Source organism: Oryza brachyantha, chromosome 1, assembly GCF_000231095.2.
Source record: "Oryza brachyantha chromosome 1, ObraRS2, whole genome shotgun sequence".
NCBI lineage: Eukaryota > Viridiplantae > Streptophyta > Magnoliopsida > Poales > Poaceae > Oryza > Oryza brachyantha.
In genome coordinates, this window is record NC_023163.2 from 32160787 (window position 1) to 32175807 (window position 15021).

Sequence of the window (15021 nt, forward strand, 5' to 3'; positions counted from 1 at the left end):
CTTGATTGTTGGGTCATCTACATTTTTATAGGGGACATGATCGAGCACTGCCTTAACTTTCTAAGCAAAGCTTTGGCTATAAATTAGAACAACAGTGTATGTGTTTTATATCATTAAAAACAATCCCTAGACACGCACACGGCCAATTCAACAGGCTGTACTTAATCATGGACTTTATATACCTAACTAACTATCAGCTCCTCTGATGTTTACCGGTCCAATATTTGATAGTGGAGGAGAAAGAGCTTGCTCATCATCATGTCAGACAAATAAAGATTAATGTTCCAGTGGTCCTCCAAGCCGCTCAGCACAAATGATTTTCTTATAAGCAGTCGGACCTATACCGAATTTTGCTCTAATATCAATAGCTAAAACAAAACCAAACATTCTGATTCGAAGCTTTTCGATCTGGAGAAATTTCAACCAATAGAATTAGAAAAAAAAACAATCTGTATATACGTCCTAATCAATCCATACAATTTGACCAAAATGTTTAACGGGATGAAAGGTTTCCTATATTTTCTCTGTACGACTGGTAGAAAATAAAGAAAATTCTTTCTTTAAGGTATGTACAACAGTATATATAACTATTATCTATTTGATATACATAGACAACTAAATATGCAATTTATACAGTAGGTTGTTTATATAATATTTAATACATTATTTTTTATATCTTATATTTATTGCATGTAACCAATGCATGAAGTTTTTTTTAAAAAAAAGTTACATGTAGCTTAGGAGCATGTATCCGAGTAGTAGACGAACGAAAAGACAATGTCCAAGTTTTTTAAGTTAAGATGATTAATCTAATATGAATGTATATAGACTATCATTGTCTCGCTGTTTTACGTGCTGTTAGGGGCGGGCAAAAGGGAAAAAAAACAGAAGCTATTGGTGGTCAACATCACAAGCATGAGGGAAAAGGCGATTGGTTGGTTTAAGCAGGCAGGCAGAGATGGTGCACAGGTGCAGGCAATGCGAGGCAAATGCCCGTATGCAAAAGAAGAGGAAGCTTTGCTCTTCTCCTTTCTTTCTTTTTTTTTCTGGGGACAGCTCCGGGTGGACGGGGCTGTGAGTGTGAGTGTGAACCCCCCCTCGTGATTGCGCGGAAGAGGAGGGAAGCCCACGGCCCACTCCCCGAGCGGCGGGGGCCCGGGGCTCGAGCAATCTCGCCCACGCTGCCATGTGGGACCACCGCCCTCGGGGCCCGTACCGGCGTAAACCCAAACCCCCCCTCCCTCGTGACAGCTGCTCGATCGCGATCCGACGGCGGAGGAAACGGGGCGGTCGTTATGTATGGGCGCCGGCGCGTCGTCAGGTGGGGCTGAGCTGGCGCACGTGAAACGCGGTGGTGGTGGTGGCGCTGGAGCGTGGCAGGCAACAACACGCCGCCGCGCGGCCGCGTGCAGAAAAAAGAGAGCGAACGGAAATAGAAAAAGTCTCGTGAACCACTATGAATTACTCTAGCTCGTTAGCCCGTAAAAATTGATTATTTTTCGTTCTCGACTGATAATACCGAATCAAAAACACTAGCTTACAGATATGTTTTGATAGATTAATATATGCGTCCATTTTTCAGATAACCACATGTATGTGTGAATACACTAAATATCAGCTAAAATTGGCGCAAAAAAGCTCGAGTTGTTCCAGTATTAACAACTTATCGTAAATAATGTTCGATTTTTTTTAGTCTAGAAAAGTAATTCACAGTAAGGGGTGGTAATTTTGGTAGATTGAGCTATAGCCATACTCTTAGGTCTAATTATCCATTAAATTTACACTTCAGGTTTTATGAAAATAAAAGGTAAAAGATAAATTTATATAAATTATACTAATTCAGTTATACCCTCGAGCAAATTCATACCTTTTCTTAAAAATAAAATCACGGTTCCGAGACGAGAGGCCGTGGAGCAGGAGACGGCGAGCGCTCGCTGTTCAGTTGCGCCGGCGGCATCGCATGCAGCGCAGCGGCCACCGTTTGCCGGCCGCCGGCCGGTGCGTTGCTGCTGCTACGGCGGCGTGTTGCCCTGTGCGCAACGTGCATGGTTGGGGGGTCGGGTGATTGCGACGGCGAGCGCAAAGTGACGCCTTTGTTATTTTGGTGATGTCTAGATTGAGAAACGCCTTCGTTATTTTGGTGATATCTAGATTGAGAAAATTTTTAGGATAAGTGTCATATCAAATGTTTGACCGGATGTTGGAAGGGGTTTTTGGACACAAATGAATAAACGAATTTCATGGCTAGCCTAGAAACCGCGAGACGAATCTTTTGAGACTAATTAATCCGTCATTAGCACATGTTGGTTACTGTAGCACTTATGTCTAATCATGAACTAATTAGCCTTAAAAAATTCGTCAAAAGATTTCTTTCGTAACTGTGCAATTAGTTTTTTATTCATCTATATTTAATGTTTTATTAGATGTCCATAAATTTAATAGAATGTATTTAAAAAAAATTGGAAACTAATCGAGGCCTTTCTTCGGGCGACCGCGGCCAAGCATGGCCACCTCCTCGTTGGGTCTCGCACGGGTCCCGTGACCGAAAGTTAGATTTAGGTCGGGTCCAGGGGTCAGCTCCTCCAGATGATCGTTTTCTTTTTTTTTTTTCTTTTGCCACCCAATATGTACGCTATACGACTGCGATTTTACCGTGCAAATCACAATCATGCAGCAGATGTTACTAGATTCCGTCCGTATCATCTTTAATCATCGTGCCACCCCAAAAAATACGGCGATGATCGTCCATCCAATTATGCCAGGGATTGCAGCATCATTATAGTGTTCTTTGAGCACAAGTTAGACACAAATAGCATAGAGCACTAATTCGCATGATTCAGGGTAGGGCATGTGTTTGTTGTGCGTCCGTGGGTTAAGGTAGGATAGGCAAGAAAGATGGAAATTTTTGAGACGCGCGGTGATGCCAGTTTTGGGGCGGGCAGGTGTTCCAAAAGTCGCCAAAAGAAAAAAAAAATTGTGTCGTTGTGTGTGTGCAGAAATCCAGCTGTGCCGCAGTTTTGGGTGAACCTCGAACCTCTCGAAGCAGCAGCTTGCCAGTTGGAGTAGTATTTGGAGACTGACAAATCCTCGCTGGAAACAGAGGGAGCTGGCAGGTCAGAACAAAGCCAAACTCCTCATTATATCGACCCAGCAAAAGATTGAAATATGGCAAGACCACTAGAGCAAATTAAAAACGGAATAAAATGTACTGTGCGAGTACCGTTCCTATTAATTACAAGCATCTTGTTATAACATAAAAGTATTTTTATGATTTAAATTTTATATCATATTATAAATATTTTTGCTACGATTTTCATTATTTCAATAATTCTAATGACCGCAGAGCTGGTCAAATGCTTAGAAATAAATATTAATCAATTCAACAATTAGACATTGAAGTGACTAAAATATAATCTTTTGATAACTCATTATTGTATGCTAAACAACTTAGACATATTTATAGTTTGAAATGGACGTGTACGACTAAAATTGACCTTATCAAAATATATTTATATTAAAATTTATCATTACCAATGTTATGCAAGGTAAAAATATATTAGATTTAAGTCCAAAATAAGTATAAGTAAAGTCTAATAGTTCTTATTTGGTTAGAAGACAAAGGCACTAACAAAATTTAACACCAAACTAAATGTTTTTTTAAAAAAATTAAAATAGCCCAAAATTTGATAATACTATTTTTTTATGAGTTGATAATACTAATTTTGCTCTCACATCAAACTGGTCTGAAATATTTGGTCTCAATTTACATAGTAGTGTTTCGGTAGCAGCATCAGCATGCATGCGTTGTAGCAAGCACATCCAACTGAACTGACCAATTTGCCAGCTATGCAGCGGTATCGTTTCCAACAGCAATGCCAGAGGAGGTTGGAGTGAGTAATTTTTTTCCTTTTTCGAAAGCACAAAGCAGTGGTGAAAAAAAAAAGGTGGCAGCATGGGGAGGGCCGGACAGACTGCAGGTGAGCTGGATTGCAGTTGGACTTGGGACAAGGTGAAAATGGACTGTGTGAAGAGTGTTTTTTTACTGATAGTTGTAGTTTTTTTTTTTCCTTTGTAATCACTGTGTAGTTTAGGCCAGCCAGCCAGTACATGCCAGGTCTTTGTCCTCTGGCCAATGAGAGGCTTTGTCGGCTTTACAACCGTATCATGGACAGGCACATCGATCACCCATGCCCACACAATCTTCAAACTTGACTACGCACGCATAAGTCCCTGACTCATCAAGGTTCTTCGGATCAGTAGAAGAACTCCGTGTAATCGGTCTTATCTTTTACTTCTATTTATTTATAAACTAAATTTTGAAATTTTAACTTTAAATTTAGATTTGATTTTTAGAGTTTTTTATCTTAGTTTATTTTCATGTTTGACTTGTAGATCACTAAAAATACAAATATAACATTTTTTATTTTTAACTATCTAAAAGATAAACCTGGAAAATAAATTATGATGAAAAAATTAAAAAATTAACTCTACATTTAAGGATGAAAATTCAAATTTTGGCTTCTAAACATAAGCATAAGAAAAGGATATAGTGAAATAGGAGAATGCATTTTGCACGCCATTGTGCCGTTTTCGCAATATACATCGTTTTTAGTATTCTCGATACACGAAAGAAAAAGTAAAGAAGAACAACAAAAGATCCTTTTAATTCAACAATGGGTAAACAACACTGGACAGTTTCAAGTTCACTCCCTAATAAATAGGCTATTTAAATTTCTCTGGCTTCATTTTCCCCGGCTTCCTGCATTTCCAACTGACCCATTGACCTCGTTTAATTTCGTAGGCAACTGAATTAATTGATGGGCATGCACACAATCTTCTTGCAAGGACAGAGCCAAGTTTAAGTGCAGGCACACGATATGTGATCATATAGTTGACGTTTGTTGGTTTGCTTCAATACATTAGTTGTGCATGATACGGACACGGCCGGATCTATCGATCGCATATGTATGTATGTGCATGCTGCAGATGGATAGATGCAGGCAATATATGGAATTTTCACGCGCGTCGTGCGTTCCCGTACGTACGCACGTACGTGCATGCTCCCTGCAACCTAGCTAGCTAGCTGTACGTGCGATCGATGTAAACGTGCAGAGCTGTAGCTCATGTGTGGATCCCGTTTTAACTGGCTATAGCTCTATGGCCATTAACTTCTCTGGCTACAGCTCCCAGCTAGTAGCAAGGTAGGGCACAACAGCTAGCTGTATCGGTACAGGGGCAGGGTGAATGGAAGCAATTTTTTAGCACCTTTATACCCGTTCCTTGCATGCCATCTAAATAGTCATTAAAAATTATTAAACATTAACAAGATAGTTTAATATGAGTTATATCACTCCACCAACATACAAGTTTAAATTCAACTTCTACAAGTTATAGCAAAAATAACAAAAACAATTAAGAATATGCGTATACTTAGTTTCAGTTTTGTTTGTTTTTTTTGCTACAACTTGTAGAAGTTAAATTTAAACTTGCATGTTTGTGGAGTAATATAAATCATATTAATCAATCTTGCCAAATGTTTTCATATTTTTTAGATGGCATGCAAGCACACGGGTGTACCTACACCCATGTGCTAAAAACTGTTTCCTCAGGGTGAACACATGGACACGGTTGTTCCATGACCAGGAATCCATTCTAAACTTATAATGCTTTGACTCTTCTTCGTTTTATTTGAAATTTTTTTACGTTTAATAATTTTATTGTTACTAGATGATAAAATATGAATAGTGCTTTATGCATGACTAATTTTTTTAAGTTTTTTTTGCAATTTTTTTAAATAAAACGAATGGTTAAACTTTGGACACATAAATTGAAAAATGAACCTATTATGGCTATTATGGGACGAAGGTTGTACTCCGTAAGGGTCTTTTGGAATGCAGCATTATCGAAACACAATAATATAAAAAATAAGATTGAAGTGTTGTACCAATATAATTCTATGAATTAAAGAAATATATAAAATCTACAAGAATAAACATTTGAATCTAGCACAAGAAAAACGTAGAATTTAAAAGAGAGATAAAAGCAAAGAAACTTTTCCAAGAGGTTGGACCTTATCTTGAAAGTATTCTAAAATTTATATTTTTGAGGCATTTCTAAATAAATTTAAAGTAATTTGGAAGATGTATTCGTTCCTTCCAATGGGCAAATTTTTTTTATAGGGATATATTCTTTCAAAATTTCTCCAAAATTCATTTGCTCCAAAGAAGCCCGTAACGGGATATCCCTCTCATTCATGCGTGATTGTATTCTATGGAGATAGTTACCAAAATATCTAAAAAAATGAAAAGATATATTCATATAAAATATATCACTCTATAAATATATAAAAATATATAAGAAATATAACTTCAGTACATAATAAATTTTGAGAGTTTATGATCAACTCCCCAATGAACGTTTTCTCGATCCGATCGGTCGATGGATCGAATCAGAGGACGACAAATACGGTAGCTAGGCGAATCGATCGACGACGACATGCATGCGTACGTACGTGCAATATGCAACAACCGATGGAGATCTCGATCGAGTACGTGTACTGGTACTGGTTAATAATTCTCCACGGCCTATAAATTAATTTCGCTGTTAATTAGCTGGCACGTTATAATTAATCTCTCTCTTTTTTAATCATATATGGTATATAGTCATATTAAGTTGTGTTCGTGCATATATATATTAGTTATTGATATACGGATCGGATCGGCCATGACTGCTCGTGTACGTGAGTCCTAGCTAACTGGAGTATACTATGAGTAGATAGCCGAACTTTGCATGCGTGCGTGTCATCGGCCGGCGTGTTGGCCGGTGCGAGGCTAGCTGCTAGCTACTCCAGGTATAGCATCTCTGGACCATATTAGTAGTAATACGTGTGTGACAACAGTAATTTTCCACTGCTGAAACACTAGCTGATCAGCTAGCTGGAGCATGCAGCAGTCCATGTTACAGGCAACACCGTGGGGTCATTTTTCACTTATTGAATACTACATTCGTCCCGAAATAAACTATTTTTTATTTTTTAATATAATACTTTGACTCTTCGTCTTATTTAAAATTTTTATACGATTAATATTTTTATTGTAACTAGATGATAAAACATGAATAGTAATTTATACGTGACTATTTTTTTTAAGTTTTTGTACAATTTTTTTTTAAATAAGACAAATGGTCAAACTTTGGACATAGAAATTAAAAAAGAAGTTATTATGTCATGGAGGTAGTAACAATAAAAAATGATAATTTGTAAATAGAAAATAATTTATGAATTATATATATATATATATATAAAAGTCAAGACTGAAAAATAAAATACGAAAAAAATCCAAAAAAACTCTAAATAAATTTTCGCTTATAAATATAAGTAAAAACAAGGAGATCGGTGACGGTAGATACGCACACAGTGTTATAGCAGCTTGCTAGCTATCTAAGGTTCTGAATGACTGCATACTAATGCTCATGCATGAATGCATTATGTATAGTACTACCTCCTTCAAAATATAAATGTTTTAGGATTTAAATTTTATATCCAATATATATTCTCATGACTTTTGTAATTCTAATAATTTCATAGCCAATTAGATGTTTAGAAAATAAATAAATTAATTTGGTACCACTAAAACGACTAAAGTAAATCATTTGATAGTACTAAATTAAAAATATTTACTTTTGAGACTGACATAGCAGTACGTACCTAAGCATAGTAGTACCACCCTAAGCTAAGGTAAGGTAGCGATTATTATGTCGATCATGTCACTGCGTGCAGTTACTTGTAGTAGTAGTGAATTGCAAGGTGCCTGGACCTGGCTAGTGTACCGGCGGCGTATATATACAGGACTCATTAACTCCCAGGCACGCGTCGATCATACGGATGTACAGTTATTTCAACTCTCAAAGACTTGTGTCCATGACTAGGCTACCTACTGCTCCACATTAGTTGTTGATGTTTTTGACAAGGTCTCTAAAACATATGTCTGACTACATTTTTCATTTTAGTGTATATAAAAATATTTTTTTTACCATCTCAAGATATCAAGATTTTGCACTTAAAAATTTATAACATAATGGTATTTTTTAAGTACCATAAAATTTCACTAAAAATAAGTAAATGTTTAAGTTTACGAAAGTACATTACGTGGCTAATCTATACACCATGTTTGTTTTCGAACTAAATATTTTAAAATATATTGATAGTTAAATGTCTAATTAATAGTTTTATCTTTACTCTTGTTCAAAATATGAAAAACTACTGAACAAGATAGAGTATGCGACAATTACTGTACAGGTTTGACAAGTTGGTTTAACAGGGGACATTAATTTACTATACAGAGTACTCTGTACTAACATAGGAGCGCGTTAGCTTGTCAGCCACAAAGCTCGACCGATATATCAGAGCCGACCAGCTAGGTAGCTAGCCGATCGACCAAGATCCATGTGATGTGAATTAATTGAACAAGATGAATAATTAATAATGGTATTATATCTCTCTTCCAATCCCTGCGAAAACCTAAATGCCTTAGGCCGGGGCAAAGCTAGTTACATGCATGAGCTACCTAGCAGTAGTTGGAACATCTCATCATGCACGCAGCACAGTGAATGAAAGAATCAAAGCATGCATCTATATTATCTGTACATATCTTGCCCATGCATCGTTCATATGGTGACTTTACACAGATGTCTGAGCATTGGCACCCTCAACTTTTTCAATTAAAATTTTAAAGTTGTAGTTAATATTGAAGTTTTTCCATCAAAAGTTATTGTTTAATCTTTGCTTTTAGATCGTACAAAATATATATATATAAATTTTATTCACAAATTATTTTTCGTTTATAAATACGTCGCTCATCATTTTTCCTCCGAAAGCGAAAAGATTAACCCCGGGGTACCGCGTAGGGCCGGCTGATATATTGAGATATTTGACCACACCTTGCACACAATAAGGGCGGCCTAACATAAAGAATTTGGATTTCTAAAAATATAATCGTTATAGTAGTCGTTTGGTTTGTACGAGTGGTCTACAGAAAATCAAAGTATTTTTTCTTTCTATAAAAATAAAATATATGAAAAATTATACGCCCAAAATTCATTAAAAAATCACATAGATATAGACATTATAGGGTTCAAATTCCCCCTGAAAGGCCATAAAACGTGCATGTCATGTCGCCGTCGTTTCGTAGTAGCCTTTTCTGCTTTTGTGTGCATGCATGGGTACTACTCTAGTTCATAGTAGTACAGTACACTGGTTACGTAGAGCTAGCCAAGCACTACAACTATAGTACAGAGCTATGAAAAAACAATCGAAATTTTACAAGAAATTAATCTGTTTTGATCCCATGCTGAAATCTTTAAATTCCAGTGTTTTTTGATCGATTTTAGTCCAAAACGTTAACCCTGCTTACATATAGAAATCGCGCTAGGAGGAGCAAAGGCTTCGCAACCACTTGCCCCAGCGGCCATGCGCCGATCGAAAGGGACGCGGGTATACGTACAAAACATACGTGTACACGTGACGACGATGTGGCTCGATCTGTAACTTCTGTACGCGCATACATACACACGGTGCTCACACATATATATGGAACAGTACGTAGTTCTGTGTACAGAGACCTACATGCGCCAAACCACAATGTCGTCGTCTCGTATACGTACAAATGGCCACGTGTATACATACAGATATATATATTTGCATACAAAGTTAGACAAGCCCTGTCTAACTCAGACCTCCTATCAAACTGCAACGCTGATGATCTAGTCCGATCTTCTTCTTCCCAATTGACTACTGGCCGTTCGATAGGAGTCCTATCGAACACTAAATTTATGATTTTTACGGATGCCCTCTATTTTTGTTATTTTCTATTAAAATAATGTTAATTCTATGATCCAGCGAGACGGTGCAATAGAGTTTTGGCAGTTTTGTGCAGCGGAAAACTAATTAACGGGCCCCGGTCGGCCAGCTAATTAAGCTGCGTGCGAAGTGATGTGCAGTTTAGCGTTCCTTAGCTCAAACAGCAATAGAGGCGTCCAGCTCATACGTACGTACGTACCATGCATGCAAGCATACCGATGGATCGATTTGTTATTATTAATTGCAGATCATTCGATCGGGTGTGCATTACGCGGATGATCTGCAGGGTTTTCTGACATGGATGCATGGTGCCTGTTGTTCCCTTGCGACAGCGGCAAGAGTACGTACTGCCCCATATCAATAAATTATTGTTTTATTTCTTCAAACGCCATGTACTATACGGAATACACTAAAGGTGTTAATTCCAAAAATGTTCTACTACCTCGCTTTAAAATATCTTATTTTTTTCGTCTACCCAACATACATATTACAAGTACTCAGTGGCGGATCAAGCCAACAAAATTATGGGGTCTGAATAGTTAATAGAGTTTTAGCGTCCGTTTCTATTGATCTTTACCATAAAATTTTAGTGGGTCTGACTCCAATAACTTAAACGGAGATAGTGGGAGCTCGAGCTCCGTCGCCGCACGTTAAATTCGCCCCCTGCAATAATTGCAGTGTATTGCTAAATGACGCAATATTTATGGACTACGATGCATAATCTCTATTTGAACTGTAGTTTAATTTAGGGGTGATTCTTTTTGACTTTTTTATGGAAAAGCCAAACGGAATATTTGTAAAAAAAAATAATTTATGAATAAGAATAAGTTTATTTACATAAACTTTGATGAGAACGTCAAAATCAACTTCAAATATAAAGTTGAAAATTCATAGTTTGGCTTATAAGCACAAGCAGCGAAAAAGATGGGTGTGCTCAACCAAAGCTGTTGTGTAATTATATGGCTAATTAAAGAAGAGACAGTTTACAGTTCACATGCTTTAAGCTTGAATTTAATTGTGGGTGATACCATATAATAATGTTAAGTTTGATATGTGATTTTTTTCAGTTATTGTTCCAACATTATCAAATTACCAGTTCATATCGATATCGGCTTCAACATTATTAATTACCAGTTTTCATTGATATAGTTTTCGTTAAGATTTTCTAATACGTTTTCATCCTCGAATCTACTATTTCCAATTCCGTTTGCTGATATAAAAAACATGGCTATAAATTAGCGTGTAAGATCTGGCACAATGCTCTCGATTACAAATCTTACAGGTTTAACACTAATGATTACTACTATATCGTTTAAAAGATATTCGCGGATCAAAATTAGGTAACTCAAACTAAAATCTGATTATTATTTTCAACGAACGAGTATTATTGAAGGGATTACTCGGCAGTGATCAACGGAAGGTTAGACAGCAGAATTAAATAATTATGAAATCAATCTTTTCAGCTGCAGATGTTGTTCTGTAATTAACAAATCTGTTGTTTAGGTAGCACATGCAGCTCGCTTTGACTCTTATTGACCTAAAGTTGTGTCGGTAGCATGGATGCAAATTGCAAATAATTCAATTTGCACATTCACTCTCAACTACTAGTACAATCTCGCGATCACAACGATAAGGCTACCTCCAATAACAGAGATATCCAATAACAGAGATAGCATACTATCTCTAATCATTCTAAAAAACAATTTCTTTAATAATTTAGTTTTTAGCAAATAACTCATTTATACCCTACAATTTATTCTCACTTGCGAGAAGTTTTCAATTCACTAGCCGAACAAAGATCCTTCAAATGCAAAGGAACGAAAGGATATGGGATTTTCATGTCAAAGCATTCATCGATAACTACTACTTCTTTGTTTCATGTGTTGCATCCAAAAATAGTTAATAACATTAAAATATGTGTAAGAGACCATCTCTTAATTAAGAGATAACTTTTATCTCTTTTCTATTAGAAATTGTATAGTATAGGCTATAAATAGCTTATAGATACCCATCGGAGAGGTAACCTAATGGCTGGCTATACCAGCTCTCTGGCTGCATCAACCAGCTCAAGAACAACCAGTAACAAGCACGCAGTAGCATAGTACTGCCAGACTATGCAACTAATTAAGTACCAGTAGCTTCACTAGCAAAGTACTTAGTAGCAAGACAAGTGCTCGTTCTTGGATAGGTCTATTTGGCGAAGGTTAAACGCGCTAACACCTTATTAATATGTATAGACTTTGCACATATTTTTTTAAAACAAATATGTAAACACATGGATTTAAAATTGAAAATCAAATCCTAGAGTCGGATATAACTTTATATGTGTAAACATTTATGGTACACTAGTTAAATACCCGTGTTTTGCTACGGATTTTATGATGTGTTATCAAATTTTCTTATATGAAATAGCCATCTCAATTTGAATTTAAATGTACATATCAATCTATATTTAACTGATTTTTAATATCAAGAAATTTGAGGGCTAAAATGTAAAACTATAGTAAAAGATAGGTGGTATAGGAGTACAGAAACTTCACGAGCGTAACTTTTCAAAAAAAAAAAGACCATATGCCAGGAAAAAAAAAAGAAAATAACGAGTGTTCGCGTGAAACTGATGTACGCGAAATGGTACAAACCTTAGATATAAACTGCCAAAAAAGGAATTATGTCCTATGCCAAAAAAAAAAACCGAGCGTTCGCACGAAAATAGTGTACTCAAACGTTCGCTAAATAATCTTTTACTTGTTCTCGGTTCTCTCAATCAAAACACACGGAGCATGCATGTACAAAACTTGACCAGTTCAATCGACCAAAAATTTCTGACCACTTGTATGCATGAGCGAGTACGTCAGGGAGCACGATCGCGTGACGCTAGCAATTACGGCAAGAGTGGACGTCAGTAGACGCACGGGATCGATCGAGAGGGAGAAGAAGAAGAACGAAAGCGAAAGAGAGGCTAATTAATTACTAGCAAGTCACTAATTAATTAATTAGCTACCCCCCCCCCCCCCCCCCCCCAACAAAGTATATAGCGGAATTATATAATATAATCATTAAGCTGGAGCAGTAGTGGCTAGCTAGCGTTTGGGCATGCAATAATCAGCTCGTCGGAGAGCCGCGACGTGCGAGACGTAGCTGTCGGGCGGCGACGATCCATCCATGGCCAGAAACGCCGGCAACGTCGCCGTCGAGATCGATTCGTTTGCGACATGCCCCGGTCGTGTCGCTGTCAAAACACCACCTAATTATCGCAAGTACGTAGCAAATCCGTGTGTTAATTAGAGCTAGGATAGATAGGCCTGTGACGACCTTATTTTGTTTCTTTTTATATTGTACCCGAGAGTGACGTATATATATAGGCACCATCGCTGTTCGATTCTGCCTGCCCAACACGATGAAGAAATCGAAATAGAGTTGGGCCCATACAATTTGGGCCCTGCATACAGAATACCCTAAATAGCCCATTAGACCAAGCATTTAGGTTCGTGGCCCAATTAAGCCAAGCAAATGGGACGATTTGCCATCCTAATGTCATAAGATCGAAAGTTTTTTAATTTTCTTTTTTTGATATTTACGAAACGATATTTTCATCTCACATATATACATACCTATACCCAACGAAGGACTCGATTCAGGTGTAGTGTGACTATAACTTAACCAATTACACTAGGACCGTTCAAATCACATTTAAGGGCTGAGTCTCATGGAGAAAGAGTTTACTACAGACAAAACATTAGGCACATACTATAATAACACGGTAGCACTTAATCTACATCATTCATAGGGAAAATGAACCGATGAGATTTTAAATATTTGTTAATTTACGGTCCTAGTTATGACCGCATGTAATCTTAGTCCCACAACGCCTATTTAGAGTGTTTGATTTAACATAAAACACCCTCCCACAGTTGTTTGTTGTGATGTGGTAGATAGTCATGTAGGGTTCATCGACAGGGGGAAAAAAGTTACACCGTCAGCTGTCACGTTTATCTTTTTAGTTCTATTTATGCTTATAAGCCAAAATTTAAATTTATAATTTTAAATTTGAAGTTCATGTTGGGTTTTTTCACCAAATTTTATTTTTTAGTCTGGCTTTTATACTGTTAAGATTGCGTATATAAAAGTTGTATTTATAAATTATTTTTCGTTTGCAAATATGTCATTTGACTTTTTGCATGATACGAAACACCTTTTTAAACAATATTTAAAACGAAAATAGAAAAAACTCCAAAAGATCGGACGGCTGTAGTAAGCCGAGCGACGTGGCGCTGAGGATAGAATGGATAAGACAAACCACCGTGCTCCGCGTTGCTCACTCCGCAGCACCATCCATGGCGCGAGGTCTCGCCGCTCTCTCCACGCCGCCGCGTCTCGGCGCCAGAGCCACGCCGTGCTCGGCTCGGCCTCCCCGCGTCTCGGCCTGGCGCGGCCGCCGCCGGCGCTCCGTGGTCGTGCGGGCAGGCGGGCCCCCCAGCACCGGCGCGCTCGTCCTGGCGTTCGTCCTGCCGGTCTCCCTCTTCGTCGGCACGCTCCTCACCGCCGCCCGCGTCGCCGACGACCTCGACGAGCGCTTCCTCCGCGAGGTACCGCCGGATCTCTCGCTGTTCAAGAGGAAACAATCGATTCATCATCGTATTATGTAGCTGATCGTTTTGCTCATTTGCAGATGGAGACCAACAAGGCGATAATGGAGGAGAACGAGGATTTCGAGCAAGAGGAAGACGACGACGACGACGACGGGGTATACGAGGAGGAGGAGGAGGCTGCGCGGCCGGCGCCGGTGGAGAAGGAGGGAGTTCTTGTGGCTGCTGCTCCGCGCACCAGGAACAGGCCAAAGAGGGAGGTGCAGTAGGCGCCCCGGGAGAAAAAAAAAACTGCAACTTTAATTTTTGCTGTTCGATATGTGTGGTTATCACCATGGAAATGTGCTTGCAAATGCTTCGGTTTGTTCGATAGATTATGCAAGGATATGATCGATGCGATAGCCAATTAATTTAGCCATAGGCCCAAGCTGCAGAGATTAGAGAATTGACTAATGTACGTGGCCTGCAGTTTATGATGAAGGAATTTGAAGCCGGCCCAGCCGTGCAGACTACAGACTTGTAGTACGAGTTGAATCTGGTATACAACAGCCCTGAATTCGTGATGCCTTCAAATGGTGT

The 15021-nt window shown here is 38.2% G+C and overlaps 1 protein-coding gene across 1 annotated transcript; it reads left to right on the forward strand.

The window, feature by feature from the left end:
* Positions 1 to 14178: 14178 nt before the first annotated feature.
* On the forward strand, positions 14179 to 14956 carry LOC102704768 (ryanodine receptor 1). The gene is made up of 2 exons (XM_006646606.3): positions 14179 to 14442; positions 14526 to 14956. The coding sequence occupies exons 1-2, from the start codon at positions 14191 to 14193 to the stop codon at positions 14709 to 14711; spliced, it is 438 nt and encodes a 145-aa protein (XP_006646669.2). The 5' UTR covers positions 14179 to 14190; the 3' UTR covers positions 14712 to 14956.
* The last annotated feature ends 65 nt before the right edge of the window (positions 14957 to 15021 follow it).

Coding starts and splice junctions, on each gene's coding strand:
- LOC102704768 (XM_006646606.3), top strand. CDS start 14,191: ATGGCGCGAGGTCTCGCCGCTCTCTCCACGCCGCCGCGTCTCGGCGCC. Junction 14,443..14,525: donor ACGAGCGCTTCCTCCGCGAG/GTACCGCCGGAT, acceptor GCTCATTTGCAG/ATGGAGACCAACAAGGCGAT.